Source organism: Orcinus orca, chromosome 3 (assembly GCF_937001465.1).
Source record: "Orcinus orca chromosome 3, mOrcOrc1.1, whole genome shotgun sequence".
NCBI classification, from domain to species: Eukaryota; Metazoa; Chordata; class Mammalia; order Artiodactyla; family Delphinidae; genus Orcinus; species Orcinus orca.
This window is the reverse complement of record NC_064561.1, coordinates 123,536,579-123,555,812: the sequence shown is the minus strand read 5'-3', so window position 1 is coordinate 123,555,812 and position 19,234 is coordinate 123,536,579. Positions and strand designations below refer to the sequence as shown.

Genomic DNA, 19,234 nt, shown 5'->3' with positions numbered 1-19,234 from the left:
ATGAAAGAAATTAAAGATGATACAAACAGATGGAGAGACATACCATGGAGACATACCATGTTCTTGGATTGGAAGAATCAATATTGTGAAAATGACTCTACTACCCAAAGCAATCTACAGATTCAGTGCAATCCCTATCAAGTTACCAGTGGCATTTTTTACAGAACTAGAACAAAAAAATCTTAAAATTTGTATGGAGACACAAAAGACCCCAAATAGCCAAAGCATTCTTGAGGGAAAAAAGTGGAGCTGGAGGAATCAGACTCTCTGACTTCAGACTATACTACAAAGCTACAGTAATCAAGACAATATGGTACTGGCACAAAAACAGAAAGACAGATCAATGGAACAGGTTAGAAAGCCCAGAGATAAACCCATGCACCTATGGTCAACTAATCTATGACAAAGGAGGCAAGGATATACAGTGGAGAAGGGACAGCTTCTTCAATAAGTGGTGCTGGGAAAACTGGGCAGCTACATGTAAAAGAATGAAATTAGATCACTCCCTAACACCATACACAAAAATAAACTCAAAATGGATTAAAGACCTAAATGTAAGACTAGATACTATAAAACTCTTAGAGGAAAACATAGGAAGAAAACCCTTTGATATAAATCACAGCAAGATCTTTTTTGATCCACCTCCCAGAGTAATGGAAATAAAAACAAAAATAAACAAATGGGACCTAATGAAACTTAAAAGCTTCTGCACAGCAAAGGAAACTACAAACAAGATGAAAAGACAACCCTCAGAATGAGAGAAAATATTTGCAAATGAAGCAACTGACAAAGGATTAATCTCCAAAATACATAAACAGCTCATGCAGCTCAATATTGAAAAACAAACAAACCAATCCAAAAATGGGCAGAAGAGCTAAATAGACATTTCTCCAAAGAAGACATAAAGATGGCCAAGAAGCACATGAAAAGCTGCTCAACATCACTAATTATTAGAGAAATGCAAATCAAAACTACAATGAGATATCACCTCACACCAGTTAGAATGGACATCATCAGAAAATCTACAAACAACAAATGCTGGAGAGGGTGTGGAGAAAAGGGAACCCTCTTGCACTGTTGGTGGGAATGTAAATTGATACAGCCACCATGGAGAACAGTATGGCCGTTCCTTAAAAAACTAAAAATAGAATTACCATACAGCCCAGCAATCCCATTACTGGGCATATACCCAGAGAAAACCATAATTCAAAAAGATACATTCACCCCAATGTTCATTGCAGCACTATTTACAATAACCAGGTCATGGAAGCAACCTAAATGCCCATCGACAGACGAATGGATAAAGAAGATGTGGTACATATATAAAATGGAATATTACTCAGCCATAAAAAGGAACGAAATTGGGTCATTTGTAGAGACGTGGATGGACCTAGAGACTGTCATACAGAGTGAAGTAAGTCAGAAAGAGAAAAACAAATATCGTATGTTAACACATACATGTGGAACCTAGAAAAATGGTACAGATGAACCAGTTTGCAGGGCATCTGCAGAAATAGAGACACAGATGTAGAGAACAAATGTATAGACACCAAGAGGGGAAACTGGCGGGGGTGGTGGTGGTGGTGGGATGAATAGGGAGATTGTGATTGATAGGTATACACTAATATGTATAAAATAGATAACTAATAATAACCTGCTGTATAAAAAATAAAATAAAATTGAAATTTTCAAAAAAAAACATTTCAAGAACTGTAAAATATTAGTATAAAATCTGTAGCCTAAGGCACTACAACACTTCCTCCCTAATCTATAATCAACCACAAGAAAACTGCTGCATTCTTTTTTCTCTTAAATTCAAAATTTTTATGAAAAGACAACTGATCACTGGAACCATAATAAACACTAATTCTAACTATTCTCAGTAGTAGTCTAAAACATCTGTGATATGCTTCTGTTTAAGTCAAAATAAATTTTATTTTCACTGACATTACTTTGACTATATTTGGTTAACATTATCTCATGTAGATTCATCAGTTCAAAATTAATTAGTATTACAGAATAGTGTATTCCATCCAAACAATTCATCTTTGTTGGCTCACATGCCTCACTGCTACTGGCATGCCACTGTAATAATGGGCATGGTGCCACAGTAACAGATGGGCATAAATACAGACATGCCGAAGAATCAGTGTGTGCATCAAGTTTGAGTATTAGTATTAGATTTTCCTCCAAGAAATTCATAAATTATAGTAGAATAATATAAGTTTTCTACTTCTATGTTAATACGATATGCCAACTCAAAGCCAGATTAATTTCTAAATCCTTAAAAAAATAAAAAAAAAAACTTTCCAAGGCCACAGAAGGCAAGTTTTCCATCTGATGAGTTTGGATCAGCCTTTTGTATAGGGAATTGAGAAAACCAATATGCAATCTCTACCTTAGATCAGCTTTGTCCCTGAAGCACTTCAAAATCTCAGTAAAAAATTCCGTTTTTAAGAAGTCACTTGGCACTGTTACAAGATGAAAAAGTTCTGGGGATCTGTTGGACAACAATGTGAATATAGTTAACACTAATGAACAGTACACTTAAAAATGGTTAAGATGGTAAATTTTTATGTTACATATGTTTTTTAATCACAATTAAAAAGTCACATGACCCTGTCAAGTTTCCTGATGAAGGTAATGTAGGCCTAGAAACAGAGAAAAGGTCCTACAATGTCCTACTTGACAGGAAAAAAAAATCTAAAAATGCAAATCACTGAAGTTTACATGATTGTTTAAATTTTGCCATCCGTTGAATAACTATTGTCATTTTTGAAAGATTAATTTATTTCCACATATGGTTTTAAATTTTTGAAATATAAAACATGATATTGACCAGATTATACTGAATATTTTTATAATTTTTACCACATTAATGAAAAGTTTTAAAATACTAAGAATGCTAAAGAAGGGGAAAAAAATCAGTTGTGGTCACTATTATCCAAAATCATTTGTTAAGTATTGTACAAGGTTCCAGGAAAGATGGCTGTGTGTGTGTGTGTGTGTGTGTGTGTGTGTGCGCGCGTGCGTGTGTGTGTGTGTGTGTGTGTGCGCGCGCGCGCGCACGCAAAGAAAAACTATCTCCTTCCAGGAATTTAACCACATTTTCTCTTTAAGGAAATGTTCAAGCATCCAATCACCTTGGGAAAACCAATCTGTTGTTTTATACTTGTTGATATTGACAGATAGGCAGAAACTACAAGAACTATGAATTTTTAACTTTATTTAATTTACTTTTAATTAACCCTAGCATTTCTACAACATGTAATGTTAAATATAAGGCATCTGTTTTTATTTTATTAAAGTACATAAGAAATGTTTGTAAATTTCTCACTGCCCCTGAAGGCTATGAGCTCAAATATTCAGAACAGTGTTCCAGACTTCTGGATATAAAGACCTAGGTAAAATTTCAACAAAAATTCTGGGTAATGACCTAGGGTGGCCCACTTTTTTGTCTGCCAAATAAAAATATAACAAAAACTACCCTCCTCATAAAATAAAGTAGAAAGGATGTTTGCAGTAGCCATTTGTATTCCTTTTGTTATCCGACTGCTCACATTATTCTGGGCCAAGATTACAGTGACCTTTTCAGTAATCACAAACATATCTCAAGAAGAAATTTTTGACAGAATTTGATTAAATCTAATGGAAAGTGCAATTCCTTAGTCACAGACAACTATGTATATTGCTCCCTCACATTCTCAAATATACATTCTCAAATACATAATAGCCCTTATCTCCTCCCCCTGAAAGCCAAAGTTCTTTGGAAAAGTGCTCCTCCTTTACTCACTTCTCTCCCACCTGTCAATCCTCTGCAATCTGGTTTTCCCTAACACTGTTGTTACCACCACGATCACCAACCTTATCAGTAAATCCAAGAAACACTACCTCTGACTTTAGTTTACTGGGCTACTCACCAGCAGCTGGCACTGCTGACCACTTAACTCCTTCCTGAAACCCTCTCTTCCTTCAATTTCTGTTAAAGCAAAACATATGTAAGTCCCTCATCTTTTAGGAAAACTGTACTCCTTCTCTAAGAATAGACAACTTTAAAGCAACAGGATACCTATCAGCAAGACTGATGGCTAAGCAAAAAGTTTAAAACAAATATATATTTTTTCATTTATACTATCTATGATCATTATTCCCAAATCCTTGATAACCACACAGAAGAAGTGGCCTAGTGCTTATTAACTTCATTTATTTTTATGTAGTACACATTAAAGACACTATATGATTTTGTATTTTCAAGTACTTGTGAAATATAATTCAGAAAAACAATAATGTCAAATTTAACGATAATTTGAAAATTAAAAACATAAAGCAATGGTTAATGTGAAAATTAACAATGATTCTAAACTTTTAAGTTGAGAAAGGATATTAAAAACAAAACTTTTAAAAAGCTCAAATGATCTTAATGGTGCCAAAATAGTATTAATAATAATTGTGCTTATTATGTATCAGGCACTGTTAACTGTTTACATATGTTAAATCTTTTAATCCTCACAATATTTCGGTGAGTGCAAGTACTATTATCATCCTCATCTCCATTTTTCTGATAAGGAAACCAAGCGCACAGAGTGATAAAGTAACCTGCCCAAGTGCCACTTATTAACTCTGTAACAAGTTTTCATACCCAGGCAGAGTAGCTCCAGAGTGGGTGTGCTTAAGCATTATGCCATACTGCCTCAGCAAACCACAATAAACAACTTTATCTGCCATCTTCCTCCTACAAAAGTAGGAAGTGGGTCTGATCCTTTTCCTAAATCTTAAGCACAATGCAAAAGCTGTTTGTATAATGAACTTCAAGCATTTCCCCAAACTTCATTCTCTCTTCTTGGTCTTTTAAGTGAGGTTCAATTCTCCCACTCCCTTCAATGTTAACTTAGTACAAAGATTCCTCCTTGGCCTTCTCCTCACATATCACACAACTTCCCCTCAATGGCTTCCAAAATCATCTATCAATTGATGACTCCCAAATCTGTATCTCCAACCTAGGTATCTCCTGAGTACCACACCCATGTATCTAATGGCTTAATGGACACCCAACTATCAAACTCAACAGGTCCAAAACAGAGCTCAACACTTTCTTTCCTCACTCCAAACTTGCTCTGTCTCCTGGGTTTCCAATATCACAGAATACTTCCACCATTCACACAGCTGACCATTCCAAACACTTAGGCGCAGCCAGAGTGATCTTTCTAAAATATAAATCTCACCACATTGTACCTCTACTTAAAATCCTTTGGTAGCTTCTTACTGTGCAAACCTTTATGATAAGTTCAAATTTATGAGCATGGTATCCAAGACCCTTCATAATACGGACCCTGACTATCAACCATCTTTCACGTGTCCCAACTTCCCTCCAACTCTGTGCTCCAGCCATACTGAACTTTTCCTATTCTTTAAATAAGCCCTAAATCCTTGCCTCTAAACCAGCAGTGTCCAATAGAATGCTCTATGATGACAGAAAGAAATATTCTTTAACCACATTATCCAATATGTTAACTGCTAGCTACACTGAGCACATAAAAATGTGGCTAGTGTGACTCAGAAACTAAAATTATTTCAATCAGTTTAAATTTAAATAGTTACCTTTGGCTGGTATCTACGGTATTGAACAACACAGCTCTAAACCAAGGTATACGCTATTCCCTCTGCCTCATGTGTATACAGGTATGTGTGGAAAGCCCTGGTCAGTGCTAACATCGTTAGTATTGACTCTTCTGTTAGGTTATTCCCTTTGTTCTTGTAGTTAGTAATTAATAAGGTCCCACTCTATACGAGACACTAAAACAAGACACTATTTTCTAATAGTTTAGTGGTTCTTCCAAGATAGTGGCTTAATTACAATTTGCCCCTAAAAGGACTATCACTTTAAGAAATGAACAGACTCTACATATTAGTAAGTGAAAAAAGCAAATTACAATATTACACTAAAAGAGTATATAGCTTTGCTTTAAAAATACACAGTATATAGGCAAAAAAGACTGGAAGACCTGTATCTTTTTAACTGATTCTCTATGGGTATTAAAATTAGGGTTATTTAACTAATCTGTATTTGCTAAATTTTCTATAAGGAAAGAGGGAAATCAGTCCAGTGATTATCTTTTCCCTGTTGCATCATCAATTTATTCCTTCCTCTTCATAAACTAACATTCCCTTCCAGATACCATTCCGTTTCTTTGCTCCCCTATACAGTAATACATACTAACTACAACTCTCCTTTCTCTCTCTTTTTTTTTTTTTTTTAAGATTTAATTTTATTTATTTTTGGCTGCACTGGGTCTTCATTGCTGTGCCTGGACTTTCTCTAGTTGCGGTGCGTGGGTTTCTCCTTGCGGTGGCTTCTCTTGTTGCGGAGCATGGGCTCTAGGCACACAGGTTTCAGTAGTTGTGGCACCCGGGCTCTAGAGCGCAAGCTCAGTAATTGTGGCGCACGGCCTTAGTTGCTCTGCGGCATGTAGGATCTTCCTGGTTTAGGGATCGAACCCACGTCCCCTGCATTGGCAGGCGGATTCCTATCTACTGCACCACCAGGGAAGTCCCTCTCCTTTCTCTCTTGAACCCACTCCAGTCAGGCTTTCAGCCCCACCACTGCACCTAACCTGCTTGTCAGGGTCACCAAAGACCTCCAAAGTGACAAATTCCAAAGCCACTTGTCAGTACTGTAATCACCTTACTTGACCCTATCTGACAGAAAGGCTCCAGGAATGCCCCAGAGATTAGTACTCTGACCTCTTCACTTTCTACATTCACTCCCTTGATGTCTCACCCAATCAGGGTACTTAATACCCTCTATAACCCTATGGCTCCCAAACTTATATCTCTAGCCTGACTCCTCCCTAAGCTCCAGACTCATATATCCAACTGCCTATTTAATATCTCCTCTTGGATGCCTAATAGGTATCTCAAACTTAACATGCTCAAGCTCTTGAACCTCTTCCCCCTTTAAAACATTCCTCTTTACACAATCTTCTTCATTTTGATAACAATTCCAAACTTCCAGCTGTTTAGGCAAAAAAACCTTGTGTCATCTTTGGTATCTTTTTCCCTCACACACCACATTTAAACCATCAGCAAATCTCATTGGCTCTACTTTCAAAATATATCCAGAATCCAACCACTGCTCTCCACTACCACCAGCCTGATTTAGTCATCCCCTTCTCTTGCCTGGGTTACTGTGGTGGTCTCCTTGCTGGTCTCCCTGCCTCAAATCTGCAGTCTATTCCTAGTTCAGGAGACAAAGTGATACATTAAAAACGTAAGGTGGATCATCTCACTCCTCTGTTCAAAACCCTCCAATGGCTTCCCTTCTCACACAGAGTAAAATCCAAGTCCTTAAAATGATTTACAAAGCCCTACACAATCTGGCCCTTACCTCTCTGACCTCCTCATCTGCTAAGTCCCCCCTCTTTCCTTCATTCACTCTATCCAGACAACTGACCTCTTTGTTGATGCTCACAGGTCAGAAACTCTCCTGCCTCAGGGCCTGAGCACATGTAATTCCTCTTGACTGAATACTTCTCCCCAGACATCTGCATGTCACTCCCTCAGGCACTCCAGGTAGTACTGTCAAGGATCTTTTCCTGACCCTGCTATTTCAAACTCAACCCAACCTCCACCTTAACTCTCTATCCTCTTTCCCTGCCTTACTTTTCTCTACAGCGCTCCTTGTCATCAAATGACCCACCATCTATTTACTTGTTTATTACCTATCTTCTTCCAGTTGGAATATATGCTCCATGAAAGCAGGCATTTTGTCCACTGATTGATTAATCTCCAGCATCAAGAATAGTACCTAGCATAAGAAGGCACTTGTACTTGTTAAATCAGTAAGTTACTTCTATATTTTTTTAGTTATAGAAATAAAATTATAAATGAATAAACAGGTCCCAAGTATCCTACAGACCATAAACTTTTTGAAAACATAAATATATCTGGCACACCACAAGCACTTAATAGTTACTGACTGACTTCTAAATGCCCATTCTGCTCAAAACCTTCCAATGGCTTCTCTTTACACTCATAGTAAAATCCAAAGTCCTTACAAGGCCCTACACAATCTGGCACCGGACCTTCCACTCTACACCTTACCTCTCTGCCCCCTAGTACTAAATTCCCCCCTCATTCTTCATGACCACATCCTTAACCGAGGCTTTAAGAAACTTTAACCCATTTCTAGAGTAAAGCTGGGTGATGTGTAGCTCTGCCAACCCATGATATTGGGACCAGCCTTATTCATAAGTCTCTCGCTTATCCAGCTGCCATGTTAACTCACTCAGCTGCAGGATTAAAGACATTGGCCTTCGGGCTTCCCTGGTGGCGCAGTGGTTGAAAGTCCACCTGCCGATGCAGGGGACACGGGCTCGTGCCCCGGTCCAGGAAGATCCCACATGCCGCGGACCGGCTGGGCCCACGAGCCATGGCCGCTAAGCCTGCGTGTCCGGAGCCTGTGCTCCGCAATGGGAGAGGCCGCAACAGTGAGAGGCCCGCGTACCGCAAAAAATAAATAAGACACTGGCCTTCTAATTAGGTCAATTCCGATCAGCAGTACAAATAATCATCCCATCAATAAGCAGACATTGACTATAAATTGTTCACTTTTGTAGATCTATGAACTCTTTCCAGCTGACATGCTAAATAAGTCTTCCTTAAGTACACAAACCAAAGAATGTTATTCATAATAATGTGAAATATAGGAAAATCATTTCCTTCTTGAATATTCTACTCTGGGCTCTTCACTTTAAATTTTGAATTTGGACTGCAGGCAATTAGTTTTTGGCAGTAGTTCATTTATATACACAATTGCAATACTGTCAAATTATTTCACTATAATACATTTGTCATTCCATGAGCATTTGTAACTTTTCTGCAGTAAAAAAGAACATTTCAACTGACCATCTGATTTTTTTTGTTTTACTTATTCAGTTCTAGTAATGTTACCCTAAATTCTAAATATTTTTAGAAGTAATATCTCACATCTTGGTATTTAATGGTAAGGCCTGAATTTAAGTATTCCATATTTTCTCCTTGGATTTCACAAAACCAGTGATCTTAAAATAACATATCTTATATCAAGGGATGAATATTTTCTTGGTTGAGTGTTTAAGATAAATTGTAAAAGTCAGAAGTGACTCTCCTGGACTTCTCTGGTGGCGCAGTCGTTAAGAATCCGCCTGCCAATGCAGGAGACATAGGTTCGAACTCTGATCCGGGAAGATCCCACATGCCACGGAGCCCACGAGCCACTACTACTGAGCCTGCGCTCTAGAGCATGCGAGCCACAACTGATGAGCCCGCATGCTGCAACTACTGAAGCCCATGCACCTAGAGCCCCTGCTCCGCAACAAGAGAAGCCGCTACAATAAGAAGCCTGTGCACCGCAACAAAGAGTAACCTCCGCTCGCCTCAACTAGAGAAAGCCCACATGCAGCAACGAAGACCCAACACAGCCTAAAATAAATAACTTTTTTTAAAAAAAGAAGTGACTCTCCTCCAAGAAGAAATGCAAGCTAAGCAAATAAAATGGAACACTTATAATCTATTGGAAAGTAGGACTCTGCAGTATTTCATCAATTTTTTGTTCAATGTGGTAAAATCTTATTTGATTTCAAGTATGTTTCAAGAATTAAATTACAGGAACCCTACTGCACCACTAAAGTGACAATCCTTAACCTGTGTAGTCAGCCCTTTGTAGAACTAACAGTCTTACTTACGTGAAGACAAAAACAACTAGTTCCTTCTTTTGTTAACAGCCATCTTGGAACAAATGACATTTACTTAGTGAAAGATCAATAAAACATTGAAATTGGGAGTTTCCTGGCAGTCCAGTGGTTAGGACTTAGCACTTTCACTGCTGTGGTCCAGGTTCAATCCATGATTGGGGAACTATGGTCCCGCAAACCACGCGGTACAGCCAAAATAAAATAAAATAAAACACTGAAATTGCTTATATTTTATATGTCTTTTGTAAATTAAAAAAAATATAGGGTCCAATTTCCATATACAGCATGGCAAATACATTGTTTACATCTCCATAACTAGATCTAGTGACCAAAAATTCCAAAAGCTAAGCAGAATTAACAAGATAGAGCACTTATCAAAACTGGAACCAAGGGAATTTAATCTTCAGAAATTGAAGATGATGACAAGGACAAAGGTATGCTATAGAAATCATTAATGGAGTGTATTTTCATACTGGCAAAACTGGACTCCTGAGCACGAGAGGAAGGAATTCACAACGAGGAGCCTGTGCCTCTTCATAATATGCTAACAACTCAGGACTCCAACATTTTCAGCATCTCAAACTAAAATGTGTTTGACATCTTGAAATTACAGCACGTCCATTTTCTTCAGTAAACCATTGTTTACAAAAATCAAGGCTTATAATAAATACCTTTTGGTAGGTATGAAAAGTTGAGAGTTATTACACAATTTAACACTAATTTTATACTTGTATTACTTGTATTAGTACACATTAGCCTTATCTCACCAACTAAATTCTTAAAGGCAAGATAAAGATCTTATAATTATTTATATTTCTACTGAAAACACAGAGGAATTAACTATACTTATGGTATAGTTAAAGATGCCTTTAAGATGATATAAATAAAGTTAAAGATGGTATAAATAAAGATGCCTTTCAAGAATGGTATAGACTTCAAAAATCCTGATTGTAAAATTCATTCAACACTTATGTGACAATTCTAGGTCAATAACCCTAACCACAACAAAAACTCAAGCAATGACATAAAGAAAATGGCTGTTTTGGAACTATATACAATTAACTTCAGGGTAATGCAATAATACATTAATAGGGATACCAGGCTAAATTTTCCTTCTGTATAAGGTCCACGGAATCCAGTCATGCTTTATTTTTTAACTACGCTGGCTAAAGAAACAGTAAATATTAGTAGAATCTGAATCATTCAATTGAGTAAAAGACCTAAAACATTTATTATGCAAAATTATAAGCCAAACACTTTGCTAAGCACCTTCACATAAATTGTACCATGTAATATTAGGTGAGTATGTGAAAGAAAGAGTCCTCTATACAATATTTAACAAATATTCAATGAGTCCCTACAAAATGAAAATACAGAATGACTTAATGAGATAAAGGTATCAATGAAAATACTAGGAAAAGTAAAAAGAAAGTAGAGCAAGCTTTGAACAACTGGAACTATAAAACTGTTATATGAAAAAATTTTTAAATATGGTATAGACCCTAATTAAAATTAAATATTATAAAAAATTAAATATTATAAATAAAAAATGGGAAAAAAAGTTTAAACCCTCATATGGAGACACAATGACTCTTTAAAGTATGTCTAAAATAATGTGTTATAGAGTGGCCAATATGGTGGAGGAGGAAGATCCTGAGCTCACATCCTCCTACAGACACACCAGTATCACAACTATTTATAGAGCAACTACAGATGAGAATGACCTGAACACTAGCAGAGAAGAGCTCCTACAACTTAAGATATACAGAAGGAACCACAGAAAGATAGGGAGGAAGGGCAGAGCCACAATATAGTCAAGAACCCAAAGCCTCAGATAGAGGACCCAAAAACAGGAGGATAATTACAACTGCAGAGGTTCTCCCCAAGGATCAAGGGCTCTGAGCCCCACATCAGGCTCCCCAGCCCAGGGGTCCTGCACCAGGAAGACAAGCCCCTAGAATGTTTGGCTTTGAAGACGAGTGGGGCTTACTTTGGGGAGAGCCAGAGGACTGTGGGAAATAGAGACTCCACTCATAAAAGGGCACATACTAAATCTCACATGCTCTAGGACCCAGGGCAGAAGCAGTAATTTGAAAGGAACCTGGGTCAGACCAACTTGCTAATCTTGGAAAGCTTCCCAGAGAGGCAAGAGGCAACTGGGATGTATCCTGGAGACATAGATGCTGGTGGCAGCCATTTGGGGGAGCTCATTTCCCAAGGATACTGGTGCTGGCAAGCGTCATTTTGGAATTCTCCCTCTAGCTTGTTAGTGCCAGGACCCAGCCCACCCACCAGCCAGTCAGCACCAGTCCTGGGACACTCTAGATCAAGCTAGCTGCGGGGGGGGACACTGTCCTACCCATCAGCAGGACAGCTGCCATAGAAACCCCTGAACCCCCAGCTTCCCTGGGACCCAGCCCTGTCTACCAGAAGGCCCAATACCCAGCCCTACACATCAATGGGCCAGCAAGAGCCCCGGGTACAGCAGCCAGCCAATCCCATCCACCCCACCCACCAGCGGGCCAGCACTAGCTCTGGACCCGGCTTCATCAACCAGTGGGTGGGCACCAGACCTGGGACCACCGAGGCCCTACAGCCAGCTGTGTCAGGACCCAGCCCACTCACCAGCAGTCTAGCACCAGCCCCAGGACGCCCTGGGCCTGGGCCCCACCTACTTACAGGCTGATATCAACCAAGAATTTAAGGTACAATGTAGAAAAGACAGCCTCTTCAACAATGGAGCTGGGAAAACTGGACAGCTGCATGTAAAAGCTGAGATTAGAACATTACCTCATAGCATATACAAAAATAAACTCAAAATGGATTAAAGACCTAGATGTAAGACCTGAAACCCTAAAACTTCTAGAAGAAAACATAGGCAGAACACTCTTTGACATAAATCATAACGATATTTTTTTGGGTCTGTCTCCTAAGGCAAAAGAAATAAAAGCAAAAATAAATAATGGGACCTAATTAAACTTAAAAGCTTTTGCACAGCAAAGGAAACCATCAACAAAACAAAGAGACAACCTACAGGATAGGAGAAAATATTTGCAAATGATGTGACAAGGGATTAATATCCAAAATATATAAACAGCTCATACAATTCAGTATCAAAAAACAAAAAACCAAACAACTCAATCAAAAAATGGCAAAGATGTGGAGAAAAGGGAACCACTGTACACTGTTGATGGGATTGTAAATTGCAGCAGCCATAAGTGTATGGAGGTTCCTCAAAATATTAAAAATGGAATTATCATATGATCTAGCAATTCCACTCCTGGGTATTTATCCAAAGAAAACAAAACACTAATTTGAAAAGATATATGCAACATAAGTTCATTGCAGCATTATTTACAATAACCAAGATATGGAAGCAACCTAAGTGTCCACTGACAGATGAATGGATAAAGAAAACATGGTATGTGTATACAGACACACAGACACACACACACACACAACAGATTACTCATTTATAAAAAAGAATGAAATCTCGCCATTTTCTACAACATGTAATAACCAGAGAATATTATGCCAAGGGATATAAGTCAGACAGAGAAAGACATATGCAGAATCTAAAAAACAAATGAACAAATATAACTAAACAGAAACAGATCAGAGAACAGGTGGTTGCAGGGGAAGGAGGGGATAGGTGTATAAACTTCAGTTACAAAAAGATGAGTCACATGTATGAAATGTACAGTGTGGAAAATACAGTCAATAATTATGTAGTATCTTTGTATGGCAAGAGATAACAGCTAGACTTATTATAGCGATCATTTGGAAATGTATAGAAGTATTGAATCACTATGTTATGTTCCAGGAACTAACATAGTGTTATAGGTCAATTATTCATCAAAAACAAACAAACTTACAGAAAAAGAGATCAGAATTGTGGTTACCAGAGGCAGGGAGGTTGGGGGGTGGGGGAATTGGATGAAGGTAGTCAAAGGTACAAACTTCCAGTTATAAGTAAGTACTTTATCTTACAACTGGGGATGTACTATAGAACATGATGAATATAACTAACACTGCTATACTTTATATGTGAAAATTTTTAAGCAAATCCTAAGAGTTCTTATCAGAAGGAAAAAAAAATTTTTTGCTATTTCTTTAATGTTGTATCTATATGAGATGACAGATGTTCACTAAACTTACAGTAGTAATCATTTCATGATGTATGTAAGTCAAATCATTATGCTGTACATATTAAACTTATATGCTATATATTATACAGTGCTGTATGTAATTATATCTCAATAAAACTGGAAGAAATGCAAAAACAAACAAAAATAAACAAAATAATGTGTTACTATTAATAAGGTACTGACAACTGGGGCAGAAAAAGGAAAATCAAAATGAAATCGGTACTGCTGAGAGCTCTCTAAAATGAAGCCAGGAGGCCACTGAGGAAGTATGACTTATGGACGACTCAGCCCGGATGGAATCTGAACTTTGACCACTTACTATCTTAATGTAGGTATCCAGAATATCTGCCCAATGTTCCAGAAACTCAAAATATTTAACCGACCCTTACCCTAAAATAACTCGTGACAGCCTGTTCCTTAAGGACAAATACTTCCTTGCGTCATGGTCAACCATAATTCTTCACAGACAACTTAATAACCTTGTAGCTTTCATCTTTATAAGCCTCTGACTCTCTTCCCCTGTACAATCTCGAACTGCAATTCTTAAGACCCCAAATAAATTATTTTATTTGCAGCCTTCTGCATTTTCTTGGTCGACAGGACTGGCTGACCTTTACTTTTAATAAAGTTAAGTCAGGGCTTCCCTGGTGGTGCAGTGCTTAAGAATCCGCCTGCCAATGCAGGGGACACAGGTTCGAGCCCTGGTCCAGGAAGATCCCACATGCCGCGATGCAACTAAGCCCATGTGCCACAACTACTGAGCCTGCGCTCTAGAGCCCACATGCCACAACTACTGAAGCCCGTGTGCCTAGAGCCTGTGCTCCGCAACAAGAGAAGCCAGCACAGTGAGAAGCCTGTGCACCGCAACGAAGAGTAGCCACCGCTCGTTGCAACTAGCGGAAGCCAGTGTGCAGCAACGAAGACCCAACACAGCCAAAAATAAATAAATAAATTTTAAAGTTAACTCAAAAACATCCCTATAAGAAGGTTGCTCTCATTCAGATACATTTCTATATGCCCTCTTGAAAGGGAGAAAAAGCAGTGGATGTAAGTTAGATTTGCTGTAATTATATGCAAACTAGAGCCCCATTGTAAAATTCCTAGTGGATTCCACTGAGAAATACTGATATTAAAGGTTAAAGGGTTATATGTAATGTAATTTTCATGGCTGATATCAAGCTGACAATAAATAAAATTTAAGTTAAAAAAGTAAGCTAGGCCTTATCATTTGCAATGCAAATACACTGATATAGTATTGATTATATCATACTACTACATGATGTAGTACAACACAAAAGTATGCAGCTCTTACTTGGGTCTAAATTAGCTCTGTGAATCTAAACAAATGAAAAGTCCACCCCAATTTCAGCAGGGACTAAAACTGCTACCTTGGTTACCTATTCATTGTTAAATCCAATGGCCTCTTTTCAGCCTTCATTCTATTTGCCCTCTCTCTGCAATTCCTAACATAGTTGACCATTTCCTCTAACCAACTTTCCTCTCAGCTTCCTTTTTTTTTTTTTTTTAAAACCTTTCTCTGGTTTCCTACCCCTCTGAGCACTCTTTAGCTAGTTCTTCTTCCATTCACACCTTAAATGTTGGTGTTCCCTAGCGATTTGTCTAAACTGCCTTGTCTCCTAACCAGAAAAATTCTCCCTGGGTGATTTCATCCATTCCCATGCTTTAATTACCACCCACAATTCTAAATGCTGATCTATAATCTATATTTCATCTAAATGTGCTTTTTTTTTTTTTTTGCAACTGTCCTGGTTTCGGTATACTTTGCCTGAAGAACTCCCCCTGTTCTCCACCTGGCAAAAATCTTCCCAGGCTTTATGACCTAAAATATCACCACCTCAGCAAAGCTTTCAACAACTTTTCTAAATAGTGTTAGTTAATATTCTAGTTTAGAAATCATTTTCAACTATACCATCTTATGAAAAACTCACAAAATAGGCAAGTCCTCTCTAGAAATGAGGACACTGAAGTTTGAAGAGATCAAGCAACTTGAACAAGGAAACATTACTACAGGTGGAAAACATCAACTTAAATCCAGGCCTCCTCACTCTAGGTCCAATGCTCTTTCTAATACACTGTGATGTTCTCAAAAGAAAAGAGATTTGGAAATTTAGTAGTTTTACCATTGTTAAAAAAAATTAATTAGTATTGTCTGTTTCCTTCTAGAAATTAATTCCTAGTTAAATGTTTAATCCAGAAATAAAAATATTAAAATTAATTTTTAAATTATACACACACAGCCAAATTGGTTAAGATAAGAGTTTAAGACAAAAGAAAAATAATTGAGGAAAAAACTAAAAGCAATAAAAGTTTACAATAGTCTCAAAGGAAACGATTACAAAAAATTAATTTTTTACATTTTTAAATAACGAAATTGCAAATCTTGACACCAATCATCTAATACACAGGCTTGATTAACCAATAAATGATGTATAAAATCTGCTTTCGTAAAACCATTTAAAGCTCTCTAACTTTAGTTCTATTTAAAAGGAAAGGGAATAAATAAGATTGATAAATAGGATTAAATTCAGAAAACAAAAATCATCAATAATCCTGTGACTAGGAAGTGATTAGGCATCCTTGAGATGGTTAGTGAAGGATCAAAAGGACATAGAGCTTTAGGATAAGCGGCCAAAGAACAGAATAGTGGAAGGAGTTAGAACATCACCACTTTGCAGACACTGTGGTAAAGACTGGTTGAACAGATTCATTGATGGTTGCTAAATATAGGGGATAGTGAATCTGATGAAGAGCAAAACATCTGCATGGTCTCCAACTGTCCCCCCCATAGATAGATTATTGGAAAATAAATAAATAATGGACAACCCTTTACCTGGGAAAATTAACATCATGAAGATGGGCATCCTATGCCTCCCGACACAATAGTCTAAGAAGGTAGTACTGTAGCCTGGGATACATAACATGAATGTATGTAGGAACCAGCAAAGACAAGTTGATTAACATGCTATAAAGTAATTGGCTTGTATTCTTCAAAGTGTCCAGGTAGTGAAAGACAAAGGCTAAGGCACTATTCCAGATTAAAGGAGATTAAAGAGATATGAGAACTAAGTGAAATACATGATCCTGGACTGGATTCTGTACTAGAGAAAAAAATGTTAAAAAAAATTAAAATTATTTGTTGGAACAAATGACAACACGGGGATTATAGACTGTAGATTGTACTAATGTTAAATTTCCTGAATATAACAGTACTACAGTTGTAAAAGTACTGCAGTTCTTAAATAAAATACACACTGAGGTATGAAGATAGAGAGACATGATGTATACAACCCATTCTCAGAAGTATCAGACGAGATAATAAGATGGAATGTGTGTGTCTGCGTGTGTATGGAGAAAGAAATAAAGCAATGCAGCAAGTTTTTTAAATTGGTGAATGTGTCTCAGGAGTAGTTCTCTGTAGTATTCCTACAACTTTTTTGCAAACCTGAAACGATTTCAAAGTGTTGATAAATCATCGAAAATGAGAGCAGACGTGCGCCACAACTACTGAGCCTGCGCTCTAGAGCTCGCGTGCCACAACTACTGAGCCCGCATGCCACAACTACTGAAGCCCACGCACCTAGAACCCGTGCTCTGCAACAAGAGAAGCCACTGCAATGAGAAGCCTGCGCACCGCAATGAAAAGTAGCCTCCACTCACCGCAACTAGAGAAAGCCCGCGCACAGCAACGAAGACCCAAGGCAGCCAAAAATTAAAAAATAAATAAATTAATTTTTTAAAAAAAAGAAAATGAGAGCAGAGGGGGTAGGCGAAATGGGTGAAGAGAGTCAAAGGCACAAAGTTCCAGTTATAAAATAAGTAAGTCAGGGGGATGTAATGTACAGCATGGTGACTACAGTTAATAATACTGTATTGTTTATTTGAAAGCTGCTAAAAAAGTGAATCTTGAAACTCCTCGTCACAGGGAAAAAAACTGTAACTAAGTGTGGTGACGGATGTTAACTAGACTTCTTGTGGTGATCCTTTTTCAATATATAAAAATACCTACTGAATACCTACCTACGTTGTACACCTGAAACTAATACATTACATGCCAATTATACTTCGATAAAAAAATAAATTAGAGCAGAGGAACAGGGTAAGCTTTAAGTTTTTTATATAAATTTTGTCATTTGGGTTTTAAAAAAGGCAAGAAATATCACCCTTTAATAAATGAGAGAATGCAAGCTCAAGAGAGATTAAGTGACCACTTCCAGAACAGGGGTCTCCTTGTTTCTGTACAACCCCATTAAGTTGCAATTCAATGGCCAAAATGTTTCTAATTCCTGAAAGCCTCAAGGTCATACACTGTCTACAACTACTATTCAAAGTTTTAAACTTTTAATGAGTTGTATGCATTCTCTAATAAAAGCACAATAAACTTCATCAAGCAGCAAGTAGCATATCCAAGTGCTCAAGAGAATGGGCTCCAAGATTAGATTGAGCTCAAATTCAGGCAGTGCAGTGGTTCTAGCTTTGTGATCTTGGGCAAATTAACCACTTGTGCTCCAATTTTCTCACCCGCAAAGTGGGATCAAAGAAGTAGCTTTGGGTTGCTCCTTGATCCTCTGTGACACTTGAGCATCACAGAATAGTTTCCCATAAGCCATACTCACACTCAGCCAAAGGGCTGTTAGGAGGACCAAATGAAATAATAAATGTAAAGTAGCGTGCACAAACACTCTATAAATGTTAGCTATTTTTATTTTAAATCCAACTTGCTCAGGCACCTCAACAGCACTGGTCATAGTCAAAGCCACACATTTTTTTCCAAATCAGGCCCAAATCTGACAAAATAGGAAATGAAAGGCTCTAAAAGAAAAATATCTTAGAAGTTCACAAAACATAAAAGTAAATCAATTGTAAGCATATCACGTGCGAAACAGACCTCTACAGACTTATACGTTAATTCAACAGTTGAAACATCTGCTAATAGAACAGCAGAGCTGCAACAAGCTCCTTGTTGGAACAATCTATCATCTAAATACACAGAATGAAAAATGAAAAGTTAGTTCTATTACTTTTAAACTTTTCTAACCTGCGAATAAGGAAACAAACAAATAAACCAAAAACTCTATTTCACACACTCCATACAGGATTTCAGTTAGCTTAATACAGTGAAAATGCAATCCCAATTTCAACTACTAGCACTTTCCAGAATGTCTTTTAAAATAAATTTGAAATTTAAATTAAATTTTAATTTATCTTTCTGACACCGCAAAGCCACCAGCACAGCTACTTTACCTTAATTTAGCATAAATCTAGTGTCAGCCTATTATGTGACCATAGTGTTTAGTTAGCACTGAGATTAAAAAAAAGAAAAACGTAAAAATGATT

General features: G+C 37.5%; 1 protein-coding gene across 5 annotated transcripts in view; it reads right to left on the bottom strand.

Annotated features, from left to right (window-relative positions):
• The window catches only part of AP3B1 (adaptor related protein complex 3 subunit beta 1), a 275,634-nt gene that overhangs the window by 255,251 nt on the left and 1,149 nt on the right, over positions 1–19,234 (bottom strand). For 4 of the 5 annotated variants that reach the window (XM_033430068.2, XM_033430070.2, XM_033430067.2 and 1 more), the window contains exon 2: positions 2,399–2,500. The exons of the other annotated variant lie outside the window; for it this stretch is intronic. In XM_033430068.2, coding sequence (XP_033285959.1) covers positions 2,399–2,500 — 102 coding nt within the window. The remainder of the gene's footprint in view (positions 1–2,398; positions 2,501–19,234) is intronic. 5 annotated transcript variants of the gene reach the window in all.